Source organism: Cyprinodon variegatus, unplaced genomic scaffold, assembly GCF_000732505.1.
Source record: "Cyprinodon variegatus isolate N-32 unplaced genomic scaffold, C_variegatus-1.0 Scaffold146, whole genome shotgun sequence".
Lineage (NCBI taxonomy): Eukaryota > Metazoa > Chordata > Actinopteri > Cyprinodontiformes > Cyprinodontidae > Cyprinodon > Cyprinodon variegatus.
In genome coordinates, this window is record NW_015150599.1 from 1,196,767 (window position 1) to 1,224,188 (window position 27,422).

General features: G+C 38.6%; 1 protein-coding gene across 1 annotated transcript in view; it reads left to right on the forward strand.

Annotated features, from left to right (window-relative positions):
- Positions 1–27,422, forward strand: part of snx29 (sorting nexin 29) — a 190,369-nt gene that overhangs the window by 158,909 nt on the left and 4,038 nt on the right. Inside the window, exon 20 of the mRNA XM_015377096.1 lies at positions 17,194–17,333. Coding sequence (XP_015232582.1) covers positions 17,194–17,333 — 140 coding nt within the window. The remainder of the gene's footprint in view (positions 1–17,193; positions 17,334–27,422) is intronic.

A 27,422-nucleotide genomic window follows, 5' to 3' on the forward strand; every position in this document is an offset into this window, starting at 1 on the left:
TGTCAAACTTTTGGTGTCGATCATTCGATTTCATCCTGGACACTACAGAAAATGGGCTTAAAGTGTAAAAAACCGAACTTCTCCTTTAAGTGAAGTGTGTCTGGGCTGCAGGATTTGGGCGGCATCTCATTAAAATCACATAAAACAAAGGTATATGAGGTGTAAGTAACTTGTTTAAAAAAATGTTCTAATGTCTCAGTAACACTTTATTCAATTCATTTTATCTATATAGCATCAATTCACCACACGTCATCTCATGGCACTTAAGAGTTCACCAGATCACACAGTTAAATTGATTCAAATACCCCATTTACACTACCCTTGAAAAACCGATCCATGTTGAGACCGGTCCGAGCTCGGATCAGTTAACCAGGTCGAGCTTGGTTCTGACGACCATTTACACATCACGCAATCTCGGTTCCTCGACTCCTCGCCTCCTAGTGATGATCTGTGGTATTATTGCCAGTATTGAAGGAGAAAATCAAGCAGTTGGTGGTAGTAATGCACCAAAAGTTGTTTGCCAACTGCCATAAAACACAAGAAGAGAAGATTTCGATTGTTGTTTATAGTTGTTCTTCTTCTTCTGTTTTGTGTTGGTTGGCAAGCAACTTTTGGAGGGGCATTACCGCCAACTACTGGAATGGAGTGTGAATCGGGATGTGCAGCCAGACGGAGATGATGAGTTCTCTTGTGATCAGAGAACCGAGCCAGGGAAAATCCGAGCCGAGCCCACCTCTGGAACTGGTCTGCAGTTATCTCGGTCCGGTTGTGTCTAGCTCGGTTCAGTTTAATTTGCTTTCCATTTACACACGATAAGTTATCTCAGTTACTGAGCTCGGACCGGTCTTGGCACGGTTTTTCAAGGGTAGTGTAAATGGGGTAAAAATTTTCTAAAGAAAACCAGTTGATTGCGTCGACTCATTGACTCAATGACTTACCAGTACACAACTCAGTGAGCGAGCCACCAGAGCTGAAATTTTCCACCTAAAGTTTAGAAAATAAATAAATCTTAAATGGAAAAAGCTTAAAGTGAGATGAACTCTTTCAACAGCCATACATTTCTCTAGAGTTTTCATGTCTGGTCTGTGTATCTCAACACATCACTGGAATGATCTACTTCATTTTAGATAACCTGATGGGGAAGACAACTGGGAAGTAGGATTTTTTTTTTTTTTTTTTTTTTTTTTTTTGATAAACGAAACAGCCATGTTCTTAGGGCTCCAGTAGTGAAGAACACTAAATATTATTCTTATGGTGATATGTACTAGCACAGAAACCATAACAGATTTTTCCCCTTGGATCTATTTCATTATTTACCTTTACAGTTGTATTTTTACAATGATTTAATAGTTAGTGTGTTACACTTTTAACTTCAGTCATATTGTTTCAGGATCACCATTTTCACCTGCAGAAAATAGCTTTTGGGCTCTAGGTTTCACTTCCTGTAATAAATCAAACAATTAACTTTTGCCCTGTTTTTGGTTCAATCCGATCTTGGTAGATTTCTTCTAGGACTGCTCTGCTTTCAGTTTGATTCAATCAAACAAGATAAAACAAATGACACAGTGCAGTAAATGTAATACCTTAAGAAAAACTGTGTTTTCATTGAACACAACTCTGAGGTTTTAGTGCAGAATAATAAAGCTAGTCAGGCTGCAGATTAAAACTAACTTATGTACTCAGCAGAAAAATGCATCATCTTTATCATGAACTAGAAATATGTTCCTTTCATAACTTTTTCTTTTATCATCTATTAAACTTCCAAGGCTGCATCTAGCATAAGAAGCAGCATCAGTTATAAGAAGCTTTGCAGAGTTTCACATAGAGGAGATAATGAATAATAATTACTGTAGAACATGTAAGCAGCTCTGCAAACCATTTTCTAAGGAACTCTAAGGCTATATGATCAGAGATGTAGAACCTGTTTGCTTAAACTGAGTCTACCAAAGGGCAGGTAAAGCAGGGATTCCTGTGAATCTCCACCTTCACAGCACTTTATTTAGAGCATTTTTCAGAGGTTTGAGTTGAATCCTCCCCAGCTGGGAGGCCTCAAGGTTCTTGAGCTCATGACCTGAAATCTAGATTATTGCGCTAACAGTTGTTACCATGGTAGCAGCAGTAGCTATCATGACTTCGGCCCTCGTTTTTAGAAAAATCTCGGCCTTTGAAATATAATTTGCATAGCAAGTTGCTTGGAGCAAGTCAGGTAGGTGAACATACCAACATTTGCTGTTTATGCTATTTTTTGGTTGAAAGGCAAAATGAATTAAATCTCAGTTTCTTTTTGGCTTTGAGTTTCAGATCTTTAAGTTTAGTTTGATGGGTCTAGTTAAAGTTTTTCAGCGGTGAGGGAATAATGGGTGTAAAATATCACAAGGTGTCAAATTCATTTTAGTCACCTCAGGATCAAGGTGGAAGGAAGCTGTCAGTGACAGGAACTGTTATGATGCTCCCAGGTGTCCTTTTCAGCCCAGTTTGGACCCAGTTATGATCAATTTTAAGGCTAACACTCATCTGTCTGCTCTCATGAACTGCTACTCGTTCGTTTTAGTCAATCACTGCTAATCTCTTTTCATCCATTTCTTCTCTGGTTGGAAATAATCTGATTCCCATCTCTCTTCTTTGGCTGTACTGACACCAATAACCACATTTTTTTGTGCGTCTGTCTGCAAAAAGATTTAAAAGGGCGATAGCCTCATTAGGGTCTGGGAGTCTCTTGGTAAGACCTCGACCAGTTCACCCCCACCAACAGACTGAAACGGCCTTTTCCCCTTGGCTGTTACACACACGCACACTATTTCTACTAGATTCCAGTCATTATGGACATACTGTAAACATTTTCTTTTGCACTAGTATTAATTCTAAATATTTATAGAAAAGTGTATCTTAAACTATACCTATCTAACAGTGAAGCTGCTAAAAACAGATGTTTGCCTGTAAAGACAATAAAGCTTCTCTTCAAGTAAAGTCTGAACTAGCATTTTATGGAAGTCTGATTTTCTTTTGACTTTTTTTTATTTCCTGTCTTAATGTTCTTACTCAGATATCTTCTTTTTTATTGGGCTCTAGAGGTGTATTTGCTTCACCCACTTGGCTTCTGGTTTCCCTTTCCTTTTCTTCTTGGTCTCCAAACAATCTCCACAGACATCATGTTTGACTAAAGTTGCATTGTGTCCCCTATCCGTTTTACTTTCTGTCACCTTGTTTAATTTTGGTCTTCTGTTCAAAGCTAACATCAATATGAATGGCCAGATTATACCGTTAAGGAAAACCAATATGTGAAGATCAGTAGGCAAGGCTAACGGGATAAATACTGTGTGTCGTCGCTTAGATTCATTTTGATCGTGTGATTTTAGCAGGGAATTTTTTGCACAGGATTAGTTTATCTACCCCATGTTATAAATAAATTACCCCCCTATCACAGCTTTTTTTATGTGGTGCATTTGTAAGGGATAACTGAGTCCTGATATTATGCTGACATTTACAGACATCCCTACATAGACCTGCTCAGTGCTGCGTGTTTCTGCCACATGAAGCGGCATACATGATTGTAGCTGTCAAATTGTGCTGATTTGTGAGCGACTGTGTCGCATTTTCATTTCTTTCCTGCTTTCCTCCAAATTAATTAATCCACAATTTGCATCTGATATCATTCTTTTTCTTTATGATGGCGTGCAATGCCGATCAGGTTTTGCTGGCCCTGGGACCAAGAAAAAAAAATAAAAAATTAATCAGCCTCTACCAAAAACAAATAAAAATGCACTCTGGAAACAAACCTCATCACATATAGAAATCTCCCAATTTTCTGTCCAAATCACTTCATAAATATTCATAATGAATTAGTATCATCACAGGAACTTAGAGTTCAGGAAAATATATTAGATAGTTTGCAGGGAAATTTCAACCAAACAAATTACTGACAGGTCTGATTTCCACAGGATTAAAAGCAAAGAAAATCACACTTCTTACAAATTGCATCTGGTCCCTCAAACTAATCCAGTGCTGATGGGGCTTAAGATGAAAAGCATGTGATGTTGTGATTTATTGTTCCAGCTCTGGTGCTTTTAAAACAGTTTAAATCATTTAAACACATGTCACAGACTGTGTTCTTTATTTTTTGATCTAATGAATTTAGGTTTGCATTACAATATTCTTCACAATCAAGTAGCAGCCTGCTAAGGGGACATTTATTAGTTTCAGGTGTGTTGGAGAAGAGATGCACATCAAAGCTGTAGGATGCTGGCTTTCCAAACATGATCTTTGGCGCTTCTGATGTCGCAGCTGCTTTATCTTCCAGTCTGTTATTTTCTCCGCTTGAATAAATGTTTCATAAATCTACCCTTTAAAATAATCTCTGATCATGTTTAATTATACTAAACCCTTCAGTTTGGGTAGAAAACCATGAAGCAGATAGTAACGTCTTTATTTAATGGTTAGTAATTTAATGTTGTCCACATAAATTATGCCATGCAGAGTTTGTAACGTTGGGCCAATGCTTAGCCAACTATCAGCAGCTAGTTTATTTAGCTAAATATTAGCACAAGGATGAGGTGGAACTGAATCATAATAATGCATTAAATCTGTGACATTTTGATGCTGCCATCTGAATATGGACCAAAACACCTTGTTGAATGAATAATCGAAATAATTACAGCAGTTTTAATAACCAGAGAGCACCATTATGTACACTTGGTAGGTGTTCATAATAAAATGGCCAGTGAACATGTGATACAGTTTTAAAACTTCCAATAAAGTTCAGGTTGTATTGAGTCCAGCTGAATCTAACTTTAGGATGAATGTGGAGATAAACTTTAAATTGAAACCAGATCAGAAAACGTGTTTATATTCTAAAGAAAGCATTTTTAGTACCAAGAAGCGAGCCAGAGGATTTCTGTTCAAACTGGAAGGAAATGAGGAAGCAGATGCACGGCTTTATAGCATCCTTAGATTTAAGCAGTAGATTAGGGAAGTCTGGGCATGTCTTTATGCTCAGTATATATGTGTGTGACCAGTAAAGCAGGCGTCCACCTCTGCTATTTCATTGAAAAACAAAGCATAAAACAGCAGTTTGTTGAGTGGGAAGGAAGCAGCCGCTTGGTTCCTGTGGAATGGTCTGTATTTCTCAGTTAAACAATGTGTTTCTACCCTGGAGCTGCATTTCTACAGAATGATTTGTGTTTATATTGTGCTTGTGTATTTTTACCGCTCTCTGTATGCATGTGTGTGTGGTTGTCTCAGTAATCAGCAGGCCTGCCGTGTTGACTTTCTCTGTTATTACAGTGCAGTCAGTATTCCTTTCTCTCTCCAGCAGCACTTTGCTGGGATGTCAAAGATGACCACCTTTCTTTTCCAGGTGAGCAGTGAGAGCGCAGAAGCTGTGTGAAGCAACCCCAGAAATTTCACTGTTTAACAGTTTAAATGACTCAAATCCTGCACTTCGCTAAATAGATTAAAATGAGCTAGCATAGAAATCAGCTTTTCCTTTAATTTGCATATCAAGCTAGAAAATAAACAGCAAAGGTTTACATTATATCCAACATTAAAACCATCTTAAGAAGGAGAGATAAAAAAAACACACATAAAATGACAGTTAAAGCCATCAATTCAGCAACAACTTAATTAACATCCTGAAATTGTTAATCCACGTACACGATGACCTACCATGACGATTATATAACCACTTCTCTGGTTAAAAATATCTATTTAATCTCAGAAGCAGCACGGCAATGACTCAGTTTGAATATAATGCATCCAGTAGATCTCTGGTTTCCTCTCTCTAAGCTCCGCCCCCGTCCAGATGAACTATTACGTACAAACATGTCCAGCTGTAAACATTGCTGAAGTTTCTAACACCACATTAAAGGATGCACATTAAGGTTTTTCTCATGATAAAGGGATTTAAGGTGGTGAAGATGAAGATATAGCCTGTTACACTCAAAGGGTTTTACAGTAGACAGTGGAGGCCGGTGGAGTTTTCTCCAGGGGAGCCTATAAATTCAAAATAGCCGTATACCAAAAACCAATGAAATGTATATTAAGTTATCACATCAGTATATTATTATGAATACCAACAACACAAAAAAAAGGTTAAAAACACTTTCTAAAAACAATATTTGGTCCAATATTTTGTCACAGAGCTAAAAAAAACTAATACACCTTTATATTTTTTAATATATAAAAAGTATTTACTTTCTAAGAATGTGTTTCATTGTTTAAGAGCAACTATACAAATTAACAAACATCTAGAAAATGTAGGCTACACTATATCATATTATTTTTCATGTGAATCCCAGATTGTTCGTGCTTCTTTGCCGTTTCAAAAAAGTGCTTTAAATCAGACTACCTGTCTTTCTCCATGCTGGGTTAGATCCTGACATTTAAAAAAGGAGGCAGGCAGTCAATGCAGCAGAATAAAGTGTTTGCCTCGCTGCATGCAGTCAGCCAAGCCTTGTAGCTAAACCAGGTCTTGGAAAAAACTAAGGCTGCGTTCACATTGAAGGCCTTGATGCTTTTTGTGAAATCCGATTATTTTTTTTTTTTTTGCCTTTCTATTCACATTTCCAAATATATGCAACTTGTATGTCATCTCCTGTGTAAACTGCATTCATAAAACCTAAGTTCCCGCATGCGCAGTAGACGATGCAATGACGTAACAAGCCAGCTAGCTTTGTGTGTACGGAAATAAACATGGATGTAGTGCTGGAGCGCATCTAGTGATCTTTCCAAATCTTAAAACCTCAATCTTTCCAAGATGCTTAAAAAAAATACTTCTCTTCGCATCATCGTCCACCATGGTGTTTGTTTTTCTTGCTGCTTCGTTGTAGCAAGACGCAGAATAGTGACCTATGTTGGTTGCTAATGACGTTCAGGTCGGATGAATGCAACCTGGCCCTTCAGACACAGGTCCCATTTAAAAAGATCAGATTTGTATCGGATTCAGGAGCACATAGCCAAGTGGCCTGGGTCGCATTGGAAAAAATCGAATTTGTGTTGTTCAGACTGTCGTGAAAAGATCAGATGCAGGTCATTTGTGGGCAAAAAAAATCGGATTTGGGTCACTTCAAGCTGCAATGTGAACGTACCCTAATTGTACGGTACTGTCTCCATCTGTCTTTGGACTGCTGATTAGTTATTATGTTCAGCTGATAAGGTCCAAACAGTTTCACCTCCAGCTTCTCTTGGTAGGTTTGCTTTAAGGGACTCCACATCTGAGAGTCAACCTCTCAAACAGCAGCACTATGATACTTCCTGTCACCTCAGGGCGCAGCTCTCGTGCTCCCCGAGTTCTCCTACACCTATAACAAGAGTCAATGGGCAAACATTTTTGTGCCCCAGGATGGAAATACGTCCCCAATCCGATGAAAAAAACGAAACATCTATTCTTGTCATTGGAGATTAAATATTTATCTTGCACATCTAAAAAATATATATCAATATATTTCCAAATATATTTTTATTTTTTTATTCAATTTTTGCATGGGGCGCACCCTAGCTCCCTCTAGTGGCAAGCCGCCACCGGTTTTAGAACTGATTCTTCCTGAAAGTAAATGTGGATTAGTTCCACATTTATAAGGTCCTAATGCAAATCTTCAATTTATCTGTAACAGTTGTTTGTTGTTTGTCATTTTCTCCAGATACTGCAGAATTGCAGATGTTCTTATGCCTGTTTTATTTGAGATAAGAGTAAGTACCATATTTTACGTCCTAAAAGTCGCTGCTTTTTTTCCTGCCCTTTGAATCATGGGGCTTATATGAAGGTGCGCCTTTTATGTAAATTTTGCTTTACCGCCAGAGGTGGAAGTCAAAGTTGGAAATTATATTATAAGAAATTATAAGAATAAGGGGCTAATTCCATTTAGCACAGGGACATTTAAGCAGCAGGCACCAAATGAACAAATGTCCCAAATTCACACATTTTGATATCTATTTGCAACATTAAAGTTGTCGAACGAATGAAGACAGTGAAATAAAGACCTGACGAAGCCCCATCTTTCATTCTTCTTCGTCCCTACTCTATGTTGATATGTATAGCTCCCCCTACAGCTTTGGTGGGAGACAGTTCAGTAGATATCAGCGGCTTAAGCTACGTTAACACCGGACGCAGCAAGAGCAGCAAAATCGCGTCTGCTGCTTCATTTTTGCTGCTTGTACCCGTTTAGTTCTGACGCGCGGCTGAAGCAGCTTTGCTGCTCTGGCTGCGCGGTGCAAAAGTGGGTCTGACTCGCGTTGGGCAGAGCTTCACTCTCCTTTCTCTGCCTTGCAGCCATATTTGCTGTGATCAGTGGGAATAAAGTAGTTTTAATAAGTTTTTAAGTGGGAAAATCCACCTGAAAACTTAATCAGTGCAGTCAATTCATCTAGATTACAATCCTGCCTTCCAATATTATTTCTCTGTCGGAACCGCTCAGACCCCCACATACAAGCGGTGACAGTCAGTAGGATCCCATTCCACAGCAGCCTCTGGCCCGGTCGCCTCCTCGTGGTTCACCGCGGCAGCTGGTAGGTGTTTTTCATCTAAATAATCCAAACTGCAGGCACCAGGATAATAAAAGCGAACATTTTCTGCCCGCAGATGTATGCATTTTAAGTTAATTTATGCGTCATTAAACTATTTCAGAGGAGGGATCACAGCGCTCTGTATCATCAGCGATGTGTCTGTCTCACGGCCAGCTCCCAGATCAGCTTCTCTGATTGGTTGACGCGGCGCGTTGAGCAGCAAAAGTAAAATTTTTCCATCTCGAGCAGCAGCGGGTTTGCGGCGCGTCACGCACGTCAGATGCTTAAACGCGCCCGACACGCTGCTTCAGCTGCTCAGACGCGCTGCGCCTGCTGCTCAAAACGCACTGTGGGACCTTTTGCTGCGCCTCGACGCGCGTCAACCATTGACTTTGCATGTTAACTCGCCGCTTCTGCCGCGCCTGCTGCATCCGCTATGAACGCAGCATTATAGCCAGGTGTGGCTTATACCTGTAAGTTTCCAGTTTTTAAAATAAATGTAGTGGTCGCGGCTTAAACTAAGTTGCACTCTATAGTCTGGAAAATACGGCAATTATTTTAAGCCTTTCCTAAGTTTACTGACAGTTGTCTCAGGCTTCCATGGTCAGACGGGGCACGGAATAATTCATGACGTGTGGGCGAACAGTTTTTGTCTATAAAATGTAAGTTCTGCATACGTAGTAGCTGGCCGTCCCCTGACCGTAAACTTGGTACAAGTCCTGGATGGAGGGAAGGTCAGCCCTAAAGACCCTCTCTGCTAACCTGATGGTTCAATGTACTTTGGACCTAGTTATTCTAACCACACAGACGACAAAAGGCAGAGCAGACTGAATAATTGTAGCATAGATTACCGGGGGTTTCCTTTGCACGGCTGTACTTCTAAAGCTGTTCTAGGGAACAAAGTCATGTTTTAGGATCCATGGAAGAAGCTAGACTGTCCTGAGAAAACCGGTGGATGCAAACGAGGAAAGGACCCAGGACCTTCCCACTGCTGCCCACACCTGTTAAGCTTATTTAGCCTTCATCCAGATTTCGCTGTTAAACTATTTAATAATTTGGACCAGAGATTAGATCAGGCTATTATTTTCTTAATTAGCTGTAATCAGCAAATCTAATACTGCAAAGGAGATCTTATTTCCAACCAGTCATTTAATCCGTTATTTAATCAACTTGATATGAGTTTGTTAAAAATTAGATTAGGTTTTTATGGTCCTGCTTTGATGCAAGAATAATGAGTTCTTGTAATTCCTCCATTTTTCAAAAAAAAGTCTTATACAACATCTAAAAATAACACGCCATTTTTGTTTAAAAGATTGTTAGTTCTTCTAGGACTAGCCTTTTTCTTGGTGTTATGATAAACCTGGAGGGAAGACCAGCATAAATAAACTGCAGCATCGTCCTTCCAGCTCAGCTTTGTCCCATCTCCGCTGTTACCATTGTTTCGCTCGCAATCCTTTTATCAATTACATATAGACACTTTTTAAATCTGAAACTGACTTAACTCTCTCCCACATGTACACACACACTACAGGGCCTTTTATGTTTTATTTCTAGCTACTGATGAAGAAATGTTAATGCTAGGATTGGATCCTCGCTGTGATGTTTAACTGAGAGACCTTCAAAGTGTTTTAACGGCACCATGAATATCTGCTCAGCTTCTGTTCGCTCTGCCGGGGATGAAACACACAAGCTGTCAGCGGTGATCAGGTAACAAGGGAAATGAGTACACACGCACCCCCTGCTAACTGCATTACATGCCAAGGACTTTTAGTTTCATGGCTGTTAGCATGCTCTCGCATGCAGAGACGCTTTCTGAGAATGAGTGACAGCTCAGTAAGAAACAGCGGAAGTTGTCAGGGAGCATCCACCACGCTGCAGATTTGTGCTGTAAGGAAACTTATAGTTAGCTCTCCTGAAAGCTAATGTGGAGAACTCTTACTTCTTACACATTTATACAAACATGTTCAGTCCTGATGCCTTGTCACCAAAACTGACAATAAAGGCATCTCTATGTTATTCCATATACAGTAGTAGCAATTCAAAATTTCCCCGCTTTCCTTGATGGGCCCTTGGCTTGTTCTTGGCTGGTCCTCTACAATTCCTTCTTAAACATCAATCATCGTACTGAAATATTCTTTCTGTCATGATTTGTGGACATTAAGATAGAAAGAGAAGCGCCTTCTCCTGGTCAGACCCAGTAATTCAGTGAAAGGGTGGATTCAGAGTAAAAGAATGTAAAAGGCCAGGAGAAGGAGGGGGTCATTCCAGTGGCTGGAATTTGGAGGGGATTTTTCTGGGAGTTGTAAGGGAGGGGGCTGCCATTCGGCTGGCGTTTGACTGGGAAGTGCCATTTTGATTGGCTGCTACTGCATCGTTTCTCTTTTGAGAATACTTTTAGCATTTCTGTTGTATTTATTTTTTTGGATTTTGCATCACACGTTCTTGCAGGTCATTTCACCCCGTTTGCTGCACGTTTTTACCCGTTTGCTGCACATTTTCACCTGTTAGCTGCACATTTTTACCTGCTTGCTCCACGTTTTCATCTGTTTGCTGCACATTTTCACCTGCTTACTCCATGTTTTTACCTGTTTGCTGCACATTTTCACCTGTTTGCTGTTCTTTTTTTTTTTTTTTTTTTTGCAGCATTCTTCTTTTGCATTTTTTTTCCTTGCATGTATTGGAGTTTGCATCATACGTTTTTGCAGCCCGTTTTGTCGTTTACTGCATCTTTGCACCTATCGGCCACCGTACTAAAGCTCAATAGAAGTTTAAAAAGCATGCTTGCAAATGAACGTACAAGATACATTAAAATGTGGTCTCAGCTCCTTGCATTGTCATGCACAAAAAAAAATGAAATTTTACATCACACAAAATGAATGAATGCTTTTATCTTCATAATATTGTTTAAACTGTTTAAACTACTATTTCTAAGAAAGACATTAAGGTCATTGTGGTCATTTTTCTAGTGTAAATGGGGTGCAGAAATATCTTCCAAGTGCTTTCTACTGTAGGATGATTTTATCTCGGAGAAAAAGGCTGACTCACAGTTTGTCCTAGCAACCTGGTGCAGTGAGTGACCCCTGACCTTTGAAGCTATGAGGCCTCTGCATGAGGACCACAGCCTCTTTCTCTCACCTTCCATATCTGTGTCATTTCAGTTCCGCTAATGAGTTTCTCTTGCTCTGCATCTGTGGATGCTTTAGGCAGGACTGGCCAGCTGGGCCGCCTGATACAGATGATGTTAGACACCCACACACACACAGCTGCCCAGCAACTGCCTTTGACAGCTCTTAACCAGCTGATTTGTCAGGGGTTCAATCAGCCATGCAGGCTGAAGGTTCCAGTCATGCCTGTCAGATCCCTCCTGATGCTATCAATGAGAATTATCACATCAAAGCTGCATTGTTTTTACATCAGAGTCCAAATGTCAGGTTTCCTCACTGCTTCACCTCTTCTCTTATTACCGGGTTTTAGTACTTTTTACTCTTCTTCTCTTTTATCAGTTAAATTTTTTTCCACATCCTGCTCTAGTTTCTCCCGAAAGTAAAGAAACATTTTATTTTAGCTGCTCCGGCCATCTTTCTCTTTCTCCATCAAGGCTGTAGATGTTTGGGCTTGTGTGTGAAATAGTGTTTTCTCTGCAGCATTGATCGCATTTCTGTTATCAGTGAGTGGAACAAGAAGAAGTCGGGGGTAGTTTCTTAAATGGAGGGAATGTTTGGCCAGAGTTTGTTTTGGTGGATAAACCCACTGATCTGTAGAAGCTCTTAATATATCAATGCTTTTATGTGTACTGGTGCAACAAAGCTGCTGAGACTTTCCCATGTTGACATTAGGTTAACAAAGAATCTCAGCCAGTCTGAAGGTACAAAGAAGGCAGCCAGAAGTCCTGGGGGTGTTTTCTGTTTTTATTTACAATGGATGATTGGAATGCATACTGTAGAATTCCCTGTTTTTAGCTGACAGAAGATGCAGCTAGTTTTTTTTTCTGGAATTAATCTGCCTGTTTGAGGTATTTTCATCTACAAAGCTGCTCCTCTCTGGATGTTTTCTCTCTTTTTGGGACCATAAACTCAGTATATAGTGTTAAAATAACCAGAAATCACCAGTTGCTGAAGTGAAAGCTTTATCTTTTGATTGTGGTGTAATTCCCACTGGGAAAGAAACCAACTAACCAACCTCTTTCTTTCTCTCTGGGGTACCAATACCCATCAGTAGCAGTCAGTGGTAGAGGGGTGAGGTACGCCCTATTCATCTTCACTGTTACTGTGCTTTTTGGAGAAATAGGATCAGTAAATGTGTCGAAATGATAAAAATCTAATTAAAAGATTCTCCAAATCACTTAAATGCTAGCACATGCACCCCCACCCCCAAACAACATGTCTACTTTGTTGGCAATTGCAGCTCTGATTTAATAGAGTCAATCAAGCAATCGGGACACAATGAGATCACATTTTTATAGAACAAAACTGCCCCTCAGGAACAGACCTCTATATTTAATGCTCGTAAAACGTTGAGACAGACCATATTGATAAAAGGTTATTTTAAACTCCTTTCTTCCTCAGTCTGAGAAAGCCATATTTATTAAATCTAGTTACCTACCTGCTGCAGTTGCAGAAGTGAATAATTTCCACTTTATAACAGATGTGCCTACAAAAGTGCAAAAACAACCTATTTGGATTTTATTTTTGAATTATGGCTGTCTTATAATTTCTATTATTATTGTATAAATGTATTATAATTTTTCATTGATACAGTTAATGGTGGTGTTTGTCTTTGTTAGCATTGGCTTTAGATGGGCCTTGTTCTGTCTGACAATGTACAAAGAAAGGACATCCGCCAAGATAATTAGCTCTTCCGTGTAGAAGCAGCAGCACTGCCAGCAAACACATAATAGCTGGAAATCTTTCCAAAACTGTTTGGCACATTTTTCCAGAATTAATTGGATATTCCTCTACCAATGCCTCACCTCCCCATCAGGTTTTATTTAGGCTAACTTGGTTAAATTTATTTAATTTCTTTAAACCAGAGCAACAGAGATGTTTGAACACCAGTTTCCAAATTATGTTTTTGTTTATGTTACTAAGGGGAAAATACTACGGTAAGTTGTTTCTTGACCTATCTAAACAGTATTTTCTGTTTACCAATATGTAGACCAATGAGGTTTATGTAGCTGACACCATTGAATCACAATGCTAATACAGCAGGTAATACAGGAGAAGGACTTGTTCCCAGAAAGCTCCTTGGAGGATCTATTCAGTCCTGCTCTGTATAAATATGTCCCAGTATTACCTTCACTGACAAACACCTGGCCTCCTAACCCCTCCTCTCTGTCTGCAGGAAGAATCTGTCACAACTTTCATTAGTCTCATTAGTGCCTCAAAATGTGTGAAAGCGTTCCTCTGTGTCCCTTATTGTGTTGACACAGCATGAAACCCGTATCCAATTTACCCACTTCTACCCTGACTATTTCTCCCTGCATGTGGCAGAGTGTAGTTATCCACTCCTACTGTCCTAAACAGGGTACTTCAGCTCTACTCTAAACAGCACTGAACCTCTTATCTCATTTTTTCTAATTTGAACATTTCAAGTTCTCTCTGGGCTCATTGCTGCATGACATTTACTAACTTTCTGCAGGCTCCATTGAGGACAGACTTGAAATGATGTTGCATAAATCTGCTCAGGAATACTTCTAATAGCCTCCGTTGGTGGACAAGACATTTGCAGAAATTCTTCTCACTGTGTTTTCACCTTTGGTATGCAGCTTTTTCTGGACTCAGTGCATCAGTGCATCCAAATACTGGAAAAAAACATGGAATTGATTTTAAGAAACAAGAATAATTATTTTATCCTGAAATTAGTTTCTTCTGTCCTCGTTGGCCTTTGTTCTTTTTAGGAATTGAAGGCTTTAGACAGTTTTTTCTGGGTCTATGACTTGGTTTTTACCTCCGTCTTGGGCTCAGTTTTGTTTTATGCCTGGAAATGTTTGCTCAAGGGTGATTTAAATCAACGTTGGTTTTCTAAAAAAAATATACGTAACTTCTTTTGATCTTTGCAGCAAATACACACAAAGTAAACAAGCAAAAAAAAAAAATGAATGTAAATTAAAAGCAAAAGCAACACAAGTGATGAGAGCATAGCTGTATGTTGTCATCTCAGGTAAAAAAAAAAAAGAAAAGAAAAAAATGTAATTGATAATTACAGCCAATTCTGGCTGCACTTCAATGTTTACAGCACCAGAATTGATTATGTAATTTGGTCCTCAACAAAAGAGGGCGTTTGTGTCAGTGCAGACCGCTTTCAGCAAACCTTCAAGGAGCAGTCTATCTAACAAAAGAAAATGTCTGCGGATTCAAAAATGTTTCATTTACCATTGTAGAACAAAAATAATACAAGGAAAAGGGAAGAAAAAACAACACAAGGTGTAAAATTGTCCATCTTATGAATCAACAGTTTGCCGATGTGAGAGATGTGATGATAACTAGATGTTTAAGAGGGAAACAAGATGTCATCACTTCGAAAATGACAGTTTAAACAAAGAGAAACTTTGAAAGGTAATATTGTTTTTCACACATTTTTATAATGAATATTCCATTTGAGGTTTTTTTCATTTTTCTATAAAAAGCAATGAAAACTGATGAATTTAGTTCATAGATTCTATATTGATGCATGCAGTAACTTATTAGTTTATCGGGATAATTATTATATACCAAGCATTAGATTTAGTTTAACAATGATATTTTTTTAATTTTGCATTTCATGCTGTAAAACTAAACTAAACAAACAATGCCCCAAAGCATATGTTAATTCTAAATATTCGGTCTTGGAGGTGCAGTCTCTGTCCTGATCTGGAAGGGTCTGGTCTTGGATTTGATTTCGATTTCGAGATAACTGGATATAATTGGCTCCATCACTGCTCCTTTTCATCCACCCTGTCGTCTATAGCCTTTATTTACTTATTCCTTTTTCATCATTTACCCTCATGTTTACCTTTATTGTTTCTTCTTTTTGTAATTTCTTGTTTTAAAAAAAGGGTGTAATGTGAAAAAAAAAGATTTACGTATTTGATGTGGTTGGTTTCCATGCTAACTCTAAAACTATGACATGATGGTTTTGTTTTTGTTTACTCTGAAACAGCAAAGGTTTGATGGCGAGGCAGCACAGAAGTTATTTCTGTTGGAGGTTTGTTGTAGCTCTCTGAGGTACAGTAGCTCCGATATAGCTCTGCTGCTGGATGGAAAGAAAAATCTCCAGAAGGCTTAGTTTTCTCACAGCCTCAAAAATAAGTAAAAAAAAAAACAAATAAAATGTTTGAATAAAACATAAAATCGAATGGAGCCTCTTGGGAATTACAATACATGACATGGATTTTCTCTCAAAACCTTATAGTCTTTTCAGTTTTGTTTATGTTGCACTAATTTGCATTCATTTATTTGCATACAGTTTGGTCCACATATGTATCAGTAAGCTATTATCTGAGGAAGCCCTTTAGGTCGAACATTGTCAAGTCTCTGGCTTTGAATCAATCGGTCACACTGAGCAACGAGATGGCACCAGTAAAACAAGAGTGGTCCTCTGTAATGTTAAGAGACCTTCAGCACAGCTAGAGCCATTGGTCTTTAATCACAGCAGATTCTAGATTGAGGGAGCAACAAGGTATGGGGAGAAACTTGTGCAAGTAAATTCAGTTTCATTTTAGTGAAGTATTTATTCCCCCGATGCATTTAATAAACAAAAAAACAAATGCAGGTCTGGTCTGAGCAGTTATAAATCAGTTTTTGATGAAACACGTTTCTGTCGATGAAAAAGAGACATACAGTAGAGGAGGAACGCAGAGGCAGTAACCAGGGGTACTTTCTATGGAAACAAGCTAAGGATTTAATTCCCATCAGCAGGAGGAAGAAGATCATCTCAACCAGAACCATGTGACTACCAGCTTCGTATTCACTCTGTATCACTTTATGTCCAAAAACATTTGACAAACTTTTCCTATAGAGCTGTTTTCTGTGAGTTTATGCTTTTAGAAGCATTCTTCATCCTTATGTCCATTTTAGATTGATGTGAGAATCAAATCCAAGCAGTTTAACTATGAATAGATAAGTGAAATGTCTCCATGGATTCTTGCACTTGCTTACTAATGAATATCCACCCTCTACTGTTAAAATGGTTTTTACTTTGGGTCTTTATTCTTTTAAAATCAAGTGTGTCCTTATTAACCTGTTATCCAGCTCCGTTAATACAAATTTCTATTTCTTCTGATGCAGAATAATCTGTGCAATAGCTGCTGTATTTTAGGGGGAGAACCAATTGGATTCACCTGCATCGCAGATCAAAAGCAGAGTAGTATTTTTAAAACAGGTTGTTGGCTTCCCCACCAATGCTGCGCTCCAATCCTAGCCCCCTGGGAGTAACAGGGAGGATTGCCCAGGCTTTGTTCTAAGCCGAGCTGGATGCTGATTAGCCATGCTAACTCTGGCCATGTGGCTCCTCGCCTCTGCCTCCAGAGGGGCTCAGTGAAAGTGGGTCTGATAAATGCACATCAGCAACAGCAGAGATATACGTTTAGTCCTCCACAAAAGCTCAGTGTGGATTTTCTATGAGCAGACATGTTTTTAGATTCTACAGATGTAGATGAGTGCATTTCTTGCTAAATCTTCCTCCCTCCCTCTTCTTATGTTCATCTTCTTTTGTCTGCAGGATGCCAAGTTTGTGGAGGAACGGAGGAAGCAGCTGCAGGGCTACCTCCGCATGGTGATGAACAAACTGATCCAGGCGCTGCCGGAGTTCACAGCCCGCCCCAATAAAGAAACCCTGCTGTCTCTGCTGCCTTTCTGTCAGTAAGTGGACACAAACTGACTTGTTTGACACATGCTGTCGGCCTTTATGCGTGCACGTATCGCCGTGTTCTCATCTTAGATAACGTTAGGTTAAATATCTCAACTCATGGCTTCCCAGAGATGCAAGTGTTGAGCATCTATGTATTTATGACAGATTTAGGAACAGGATCAGTGAGGTAACGTCAGCAAAGAGCATTTAAATGGACGCTTTTGGATTTTACCTTGCATATGTGCTTACAGATTTGTAATATACAAATGTATTTTTTTTTTTTTTGTATCAGATTAATAAAATCTGTGTAAATACATAAAAAAAATATTTCCAACCAGCTTAACCTTGCTTAAAAGTCATTGCACCTTTGTTAGACCATGCATATCAGTCAGTGACCTGTCAGAGAAGATGAAGTAGGCTGAAAGATCTCAAAAGCAACATTTCTTTAATCAAAAGAAATCCAAGTACAGGTTAGAATAAACGTTTTTGAAAGGGCTATAGAAAATGTTTTATGTTTTGGACAACAGGGAACCTTCCTGGAAGAGGGTGGTCTTCCATAATTAATCCAAGAGCTCATTAGCGACTCATCCAGGAAGACCTAGAGGAACCTAGAACTACAATGAAAGCTTTATAGGCCTCACTGCCTTAGGTCAGAGGTCAGGTTTCTGCTACAAGAAAGAGAGACTGAATAGAAATGGTCTCCATGGGAAAGGTTCAACTCCACAACCCATAAAAAAAAAAGGCAAGCTCAGGTTTACCAAAAAAATAAAATAAAATCCTGATTATATTCAAAATGTCTGGGAATATTTTTAGTGAAAGACAACTAATTACAACAAAACAGTCTTCAGAAACAAAACATCCTTCCAACAGTCAAACTTGGTGTTGGTGTGCAATAGTCTGGGAGTGCCTACTTTGCTTCGTAGAACCTGGATGGCTTCCTGAAATTAAAGGAGCCCTTAAATAAAGAGTCGCCACCTGTCAATATATCCTGGAGACTTATCAGCAACTGACCAATGTGAAATTTGCGATTTTTCCTGAAGTGAAACGCCCTTCCCTTGCAGAAGCAGCTGTGCCTCTGACAACTTTCAGAAGATTAGGAAGGCATGGCGGAAATGTTAATTTCATTAAAAAAAAAGTCCTTCAATAAAAGGCTAAAGGCTAGTGAAGAACATGAAAGTCGGATATGCTCACCCTGCAGTAAGACAGTTTATTATATTCCAAAAACCAAAAAAGAAGTCTTAAAGCATGAACAAGTCTGCTGTAAGCAGCTGAACATGACAGTAATCAATGGCAGCTACCGGCCGTTCATTTCTATGAAGGTAATAAACAATTCTTTCTTGTTGTCATAATTACAGTGTTTACTTATGTTTTGCTTGGAAAATGCTTGTGTTGCTTGATTGATTACGAACGTTTGTAGAAATAAACTGCATCAAAGGCAATGTTGGGATGGCAAATAATTATACAGAGCCTGATCATTCATGTAATAAAAAATGATTCATTTTTTATTATCCTCCAGTTTTTATGCACTGTATTCTCTCACCCGCTATTTGTGACTGGAAAAGACCTCAGACACAACTTCGCTCACAGCCAGCCTGATCGTGTCCCTTATTATTCTTCCTCTGTGTGTGGAAAGCATAGGCTTTAATGTTGATTATGCCGTTTCTGTTTTTAAATAACTTTCCTGATGTAGAACGAAAAACTACCCTTTGCCTTTAGGGTTGCTGATCAGGCTGACTGCCTCATTAAAGGTGTAGAGGACAATCTTTTATTTCCTGGTGGATCATCTAAATTAGTGGACCTCGTAATTGTCAATCATTCTGGTGATGTGTTTACGTAAGGCCGACCTACGTGCTCGCCCTGTTAGCAATCTTTTTCTGCACGTGCACACTTTCGGCCGCACATCTGTGGTGAGCTACGGTTTCAGACAGTCATTGAAGCTCACCTTTCTCACCGCGGTTATTTGAAAATGACCGAAAGTCGTAAGAGAAAAAGTGTCTACGTAGTGTATGAGAAGGAAAAAAAAGGTCTCAGAAGCGGCAGATATATCTCGGAATGCTTTACGTGTAGAGCTCTCCTCGCAAAGCATTATGGGATTTGCTGTCACAGGGCCCGCTGTAGCAATAAGCTGCTGCTACCCGACAGCGGCGAATAATAACAAATATGGTGTAGGCACCGCGTGGTAATGGAAGAGTTACGCGACCAATGGAGCAAAAAGCAGTGATCATCTGTTTGAATAGTCAGTTAACAGAGTTCGCTATAAAGTCCACTATATAGTTCCCGCTCTATTGAGGGATTAAGGGTTTAGGGTGGACGTTCGGACACAGAACGCTTGTATGAGCTATGAGAACAGCAACTTGTAAACAGGGCGTGCATGAGGAGAAATTGGCTTGTGCACGCTCTCACACATGTTTAATAGGCCTTCCCTCTCGGGAGCGGGTACAGGGTTGTGCATGTGCATTTTCTTAAAGTGGAGAAGGTGGGTCTTATAAAAAATTCCGGAAGATCCTCCACATACCATTAAATGCTTCAGGTAACATGCTTCAATATGTCTTCATAAAAACTTAGCTTAAACTGGTTTGTATTGTGCATGATGTCAGGTTAGGTCTTCACTTGCAAAATATCCTGAGGAAAAACATCTAACATCACATTGCAAAAAATTGAAAATCTAAGTAAGTAATTTTTTCTTACAATAAGTGCATTTTTTTCTTGAATTGAGGAGGTAAGTGAGAAACTTTGCAAATGGAACAAGAAAATTTACATTTAAAATAAAAAAAAAACAATTGCCTTGTCTTATTTTTATATGCATATTATCTAATTATACTATTTTAACCCCTAGAACCCTACGGACCCACCGGTGGGTCCAGCTGCTACGTGACCTCGTAATTTTAACAGACCCCCAGTATTGATGTAAAAAACATATTTGGCACAGTTTGGTGACATTTTTGGATAAATGTGCCAAAATGGCCTCTCCGCCTAAGAAATTTCTCACTAATATCATTCTAAAATAAATATGATTCATCTGATTGAGTCCAAATTTGGTATATTTTTACACAACATTTAGATTTAAAAGTCTGTACTACTTTTTTGTGCTATAAATAATATTTTGGTAGTGTTTTGCAATGTTTATTTCAAAGAAAATTTTGGTTAGGTTCAAAAAATGCAAAATATTTTGTATTTTGTCCCTAATATTTCAGGCAGGGTCAAAGCTACAATGGTGCTGACACCAGAAAACCATTCTATGACATCTTACCTTTACAGACGTACCAAAAGTTTCTTCTTAAATTTAATAGCTGTGAGGCTATAAGTGATTTACTTTTGTGTGTTTTTGTCAGGCAGAAATTTATTTATACCCCCTGAGGGTGTAAGAGGTTAAGAGTAAGAGTCTCAATTATTAGCCATCCAAAACAAACCATTAGAATCACATGTAAACGGTTTCAAAAATAAAACAAGAATGGCCTAATCAAAGTCCCTACTAATTTTAATGTAGCTTGACCTTAAGCAGGTCAATAATGCTTGAAACTCTCAAATGTGTTTGAGTTTAACCAATGAGGCAAAGCAGAGTAGGTCAAAATTGTTCCACAAGGATGTTAGAGACTCATGACTGCAGCTGTTGTTTAAACAATAAATAATTTCATAATTTTAAAACTCTGTACTTACACAGGTCAGTATTGCCTGAAAAAGAAAGGTAAAAACAGAATCTGTAGCTTTCTAAAGCTTTAACAGTGGATTTTAAATCCCAAAACATGTTAAATAAAACTGGCTGCCAGTTTAGGTGGCTTTATCTTGTATTATCCAGTGTAATCTATCATATATTCACAAAGAATTAGCTGTCAGCTGCTGCGCTAGCAGCTCGTTTTAGATACACAGAAAGGATTAGTGTCATAGCTCTAAAAGGGAAACTTCTAAGTTTACTAATGAATAATAACTCTCACACACAGCCATGCTTGCAGAGCATCCACCTGCTGAGTGGGCTGCATCTGAAAATGAAAGGTTCCAGTCATTTTCTGTCAATATTCACATCTGTTTCCACTTGCTGGGATCAGTCAGCGGACGTGATCTGCCACACTGTCTGCCTGGAATGTCATCTCCCCTCTGGAGACACCACCATAAATGCAGCAGTGCTTTCATTGAACGCGCTTCGCCTCTGTCCTAAAAGTCACACGTGCGGTAATAAAGTCAAATGTAGAGCTATATTATATCTCTGTTTTTTATTTTGCTTAATTTAACATAGCATAACTTATGCATTTTGGGTCCAGATGCTGCAGGGTTTTTTTTAAGCTTTCTGAACCGATCCCATTGTTTGAATTCAAAGAAGTTTTTTTTTGCTTTTTTAATAAGTGTTAAAAACGCTAATAGTCAGTTTGAATCATAATAAATGTAGATTAAAAAATATTTTACATGCACCAATAAGTTAGTTTTTACATTTTTTGCATTCAATAAAAAGTCTTTTTTTTTTTTTTTTCGCTTTCCAGCATTTGAACAACAAAGAAACATATTGTATGTTTCTTCTGGGATTTTAATGATTTAGCTCAGATGATTTGACCCAGGTTAGGACACATGTTAAATAATATAGATCTTTAGAGTACAGTTATCTCTTTTATGGGCTTTTACTTGCCTTTTATTATGTCATTATCTAATAAAAGAAGTTTGTTTTATTGCTTTTTAAAAATGAAATTAGTTAAATGCAAGCAATTTTACATTAAGGCTATATCTGCAGTTAATAGGAATCATTGTGAGTATATTTAAGCACATGTGTCATTTTCTGAACCTCTAAATGCTTTTTGACTTCAAGTTTAAAGTTCAGAAATTTGCCAAATTCTGACCTGCAGATGCATACAACCACAGAGTCCCAGTCTTTTTTCTATTTTGTTATATTCAAGCACTCTGGTGCCATTAGCTGAGCAACAGTGTTAAACTCTGCAGTAAAAAAAAGCACCGTCTGAGTGGAACAAGACTCACACCAACCACACAACACTATGAGGTTGTAGATTTATGATTTTGCAATGAATTTCGAGGATAAGCGGCTAATCAGTTTCATACTAGGGCCCGTGAAGGAGGAAATATACATAATTGCTGCTGACTATGGTATCCATGGTAACACAAAAGGACATTAAGATGTGTTTGGAGGGAGATACTCAGGCACCAAACAAGAATAAGAGAATTTAAAAAAGAGAATTGCTGTTTTTTTCATTGTGTTCTCTCTCTGCTGCTTCTTTAATAATAATAATAATAATAATGTGATTTGCTTTATTGTTGGGCTCTGCATAATGCTCATAATTAGTCATTTCTTCTGGGGCTCAAGTTAGAAGATAAATGAATTGGAGCACAGCAGTGTGACCTGCTGTCTGCTGAGATAAGATGAGTGCTGGGATGTTTTACTGGGGTCAAATATGACACTGCCTGCCTCATAATTAAAGCTCTCAGATGAATCATGGAGCGAAAGCTGCAGTATTTACTTTCAGAGCATCAGTTATTGGTTACCTGGCCTTATTAAATTTAAATATAACCCTCATTCAATGCCTGGCAAATTCCCCGAGGTAGAGCGACTTGCTTTTATCAGTGGGTTGTAGGTTCAATTACCATCTATCTCATGTAGTCTGCCAGGTAAATGCAAAGCATGCTAAGATCTACAGGAAGTGCATGACCTTGGGACGACTATGTTCAGCTGGCAGTAACCATAAAGAAAACAACCTTTCTACACAGCGTAGCTTTTCAGACAGAGGAAAGAAGACACAAAACAACACCACTGACAGGGAGAGTCTGATCGAGTTTTGCTTTACGCTGTGGATCAGCTACAAAGAGATTTTAGAAAGGCCTACCTTGGAAGGTATTATCATAAGTGGGAGGATTTGAAATATGATATTAAGAAGCAGGTATAATGACCAGATTTCACTATGTGTGCTGGAACTGGCTGCATATTTCACTGCTGTCCCATAAATTAAAACATGTCTCACATTTGACTAGTTCAAATACCTAATGTGAGAAAAGCAAAGCTGTTGACACTAGCTGCATTTCTATTACTAATGTACACAAAACAATTTTCATATTCTGCAAAACTTTAAAATGCAAAGTTTCATAATTGCAATACTTTCATTAAATAACAAAAACAATCTTAATTTTAAAGTCTTTAAAGTGGTGAATGCATTTAACACTGTTCTTGTTTGATTTGGGTCATTTGGAAAGAATGGCTGACCTTTGATGACCTCTGGAAACCTTCAATATTATCCTTTAACAATGGCTAATTTAGGATTCACAAATATTGCTGAACTGATGAACCTAGAATCACAGGGCGCTGCCAAATAACCAGTCCAATACTGAAGTCGACACTGGAAGTTCAATTCTCCAAATGGATCAATCATTTTTGTCATCTAATTTTATTCTAAATGTAAGGAATTTCAAACTTTAAATTTATACTCCAGTTTCAATCTTTTTTAGGTGAACAACACCTGACTGGTGTTTGTAGAGATGCTATCCGTTCTTTGTCTACTTGACTATATTTTACAATATTTTGATAATAAAGTTCTAAAAGAATCACAAAAAGAACTGTGCTGATGTAAAGCCACTGCTAGCACGGGCCCCCGAGTTAAAAAAAAATTAGACTTTACGACACCATAATATTCAATCATTGTGTTGGAAAAAAAGCTAACATCTCAGAGGTTATATTGCACTAATATGATGACTATAAAAATACTATTTTAGCTAACTGTCTCTCTGTACCTCTATATCAGGGTCTGCCACCCAAAGGGCCATATTGGACCAAAAAACATAAAACAATTCTGTCTGGAGCTGCAAAAATATAAAAGTGTTATAGTAGCCTCATATGGCAACAAGGGCACTAAGTGTATTAGCCCACTATAAAAAAATGTTTGTCCTGGAGCAAATGTTGCATCATGTGACTACTCTGCTGCACGATATTTGGGGCTTTAAGTTTAAATTTCATTACAATATTTATTATTATTTATTAAGAAATCAGATATTTTATTTTTGTTTTGAGGATTTTGGGGAAAAAGGGCAGAAAATGTACATTCCTGCATCAGAGCGCTACCTGTTTGATCTGTCGATGGGTTTTCAAGCTTGCAACCAAACTAGCAGCATTAGTGGAGTTTGAAGATGCAATCCACCTTTTAAATCTATCTTTGCTCATCTGTAATTTATCCAGAAGTTCTGCAGTCTCACTTTTCCCCTCCTCCCAACTTTGTGATCTGCTGCATATTTAGCATGCCTTCCCTCGAAATGCCTTTCCTGATTACCAGACGTGTCAAGTAAAAAAGTAGAAATACTTTGTTATTGTACTTAAGTACACTTTTCAGATATCTATACTTTACTCCATTACTTTTTTTTCTTCCTACTTCTGACTTCTACTGATTACATTTTCACACAAGTATCTGTACTTTCTATTCCTTACATTTTTAAAACAAACGTTACTCGATACTCTTGGCTTCGGGTTGGGTTTATAAAAATGTATTTTATGTCATGTGCGCCATCAAATGCAGATCATTAGCGCCATCCACATCTAGTGAAAACTAGTGTAATTGGATGAGTCGTATAAGGCAAACACTCATTGGTTAGCTAAAGGAAATCATCAGAAGCAAGCAGGTGTTCTTACAACTGCAAACAGGAATTGTCTATGCCATGCTACAATGTGGGATTCAGAAAAAGACGTTGAAATGTCTGAAAGGTCGGACACAGGCGAGAGCGTATCTATAGATGGAGACCAACAAGACCTCCCTCATCCTTGGCCCTGTCTCAAAGAAAAATTGAGCTTTCAATTCATATAGTGGCATCTGGCTGGTTTTTGTTAAAGGTTACTTTATACTTTTATACTTTTAGTAGTTTTTGGAGCACATACTTTTTCACTTTACTTGTGTAAAAAGGTCAAGTTGATACTTCAACTTTTACCAGAGTGTTTTTAAACTGCAGTATCTATACTTCTACTTAAGTAACAAATGTGTGGACTTTTGACACCACTGTTGATTACTCTTTTTGTTATTTGACAACTTCTCATTACAAAGCAAACATGCAGGCAATTTTTCTGCATTGGTAATGAAAGTCAGTGATTCAGTCCATTATTCTTTGAAATCCTCTTTTCTCATCAGGTATCTTAATTTTTTTCCCTGACCAATTACTCACCCGCCAGTTTTTTTACAACAGCCACCTGCCTGGCGCCGTGTCGCACTGAAACGTTTGTTGCAGGCTATGATGCAAATCTTCGTTGACGGAGATGTTAACATTTACTGTTAAAATGTATTTAATATGCACCGTTGGAAACATAATGAATGTTTGTTTGACCTCGTGCACATCATATTGAAACAAACAAATAAAATCCATCTTTTTCCATTTTCATACATTTTTGAAAGAGCTCCGGGGAGGCGCCGGGGGGAATCAAAGAGCGGCGGGTTGCCGACCCCTGCTACATACTATGTGCTTATTTAAACTTTCATTCACATAGACCTTTCCAACACACGGTGACCAAAGTGCTGTGCATAACATCAACATGTTAGAAAGCAGAATAAAGGAAAGGGGGAAAAAAGAAAGAGCAATGCATCGCAAGAGGAAAAGTTATGCAAAACCTCCAGTCCGAGTTAAAGGGATTCGCTGGTTTGCCTTTTGACCTTTAAACTTTCATCAATTACTAAATCAAAACAAGCAAAAATGTGTGTTGTTGCTGCACAAACAAAGCAGTCATTTTTGACACAGATCTTGTTTGATTTGAAGAGCAGATTGCATCTTAACTCAAGTAGATGATTTGTATGCACTGAGCTCAACAGCTAGACTTTTAGAATAAGGAATCTCATTTTGTCTTACAAGTTTCATGCTGGAGTTCACCTCACCTCTACGGAGCAGCGATGCTATCACTCCTCTCCCCACACTTAGTATGCAGCTCCACCTGACCACTGGTACGGTTTACTCAGAAGACAAAGCACCCAGTCTGGGCTCTTATTGACCTGCAACCTGAGAAAAACGAAAAGTTTAGCAGACTTTTATCTCAAGGAACTATTTGTAAATGTCCGACCTGTGAGGAATGGTGTAAAATATTATAGTTTAGCCCTGAAACTATTTATCTGTGTTTGTGGGTTTGACGGCAAGAAAAAGAAAGCAGCTTATTAAGATCCAACCGTTTACTGCTCTCCTTTTTTTCCTGTTAGACAATCATCTTGATGCATGCATGCATTTGAGTAGCTGTTTACTCTAATTAGGTTCCTGAGCATTCAGATTATTAATATTCCAACAGTGCTGCGGAAAGTTATTATCCTGCACAAATCAATATTATGTCCAAACGGGGGACAAACGCACACTGAGAGCCAGAACAAAATCTATAAGCTCAATTAATTTGCCACATTTACCCAGTTTGATATGAATAAACAAGGTAGCTTGCAGTTTCTTCTCTGCAGGCTGCCCTCAATTTAGTAGGAGTTTTGCTGATATAACTCCCTACTGCATCTGTGTTTGGCAAACCTTTGCAAATCCAAACAGTCCGCCTGCATGTGACCAGGCGTAATTGAACCAGCCTGGTGCCGACCTGATGGGGGAATAAGTGGCACTTCTGGTACTGATGAGTTTGAGCCAAAGGAAAAGGGTTTAAATTCACTCTAATAATCGACCTACACACACACACACACACACACACATGCAACGTCCCATAAATTTAGCAGCTGAATATATTTTCGGTCGATTTAGCTCAACAGAGTATCTTTGAGCTCTCGCTCTGCTGCTTCCTTGGCAAATATGCGTCTCAAATGTCTGCAAATTCAGCCAAATCGGACAGCAGCGTTTTATTTTCAGTCAAATTGTCAGAGTGGGAATAGTCCCCAGCAGGGAACAGGCCCAGATGTCCCAGCTAGTCTCAATAGTAACTCTAGCAGACCACGTGGGTCATTTAAGGGGCTACTTTGGCACCTCTTCGCTGTCTTAACATTATTTTTTTCTCTGTTAGAGAATCACTTTGGCTCAGGGTGTGTTGTGGGAGTGTTCCTTCATTACTGGCAGCAGGCAAACATTTCCAGGTTTGGGATGAATGCAGGACGACTGTCAACAGAGACGCTGTTTAATTCCAGACCTTCTGTCTCTCCTCTGCCTTTTATTTCTCTCCTTTTGACCAG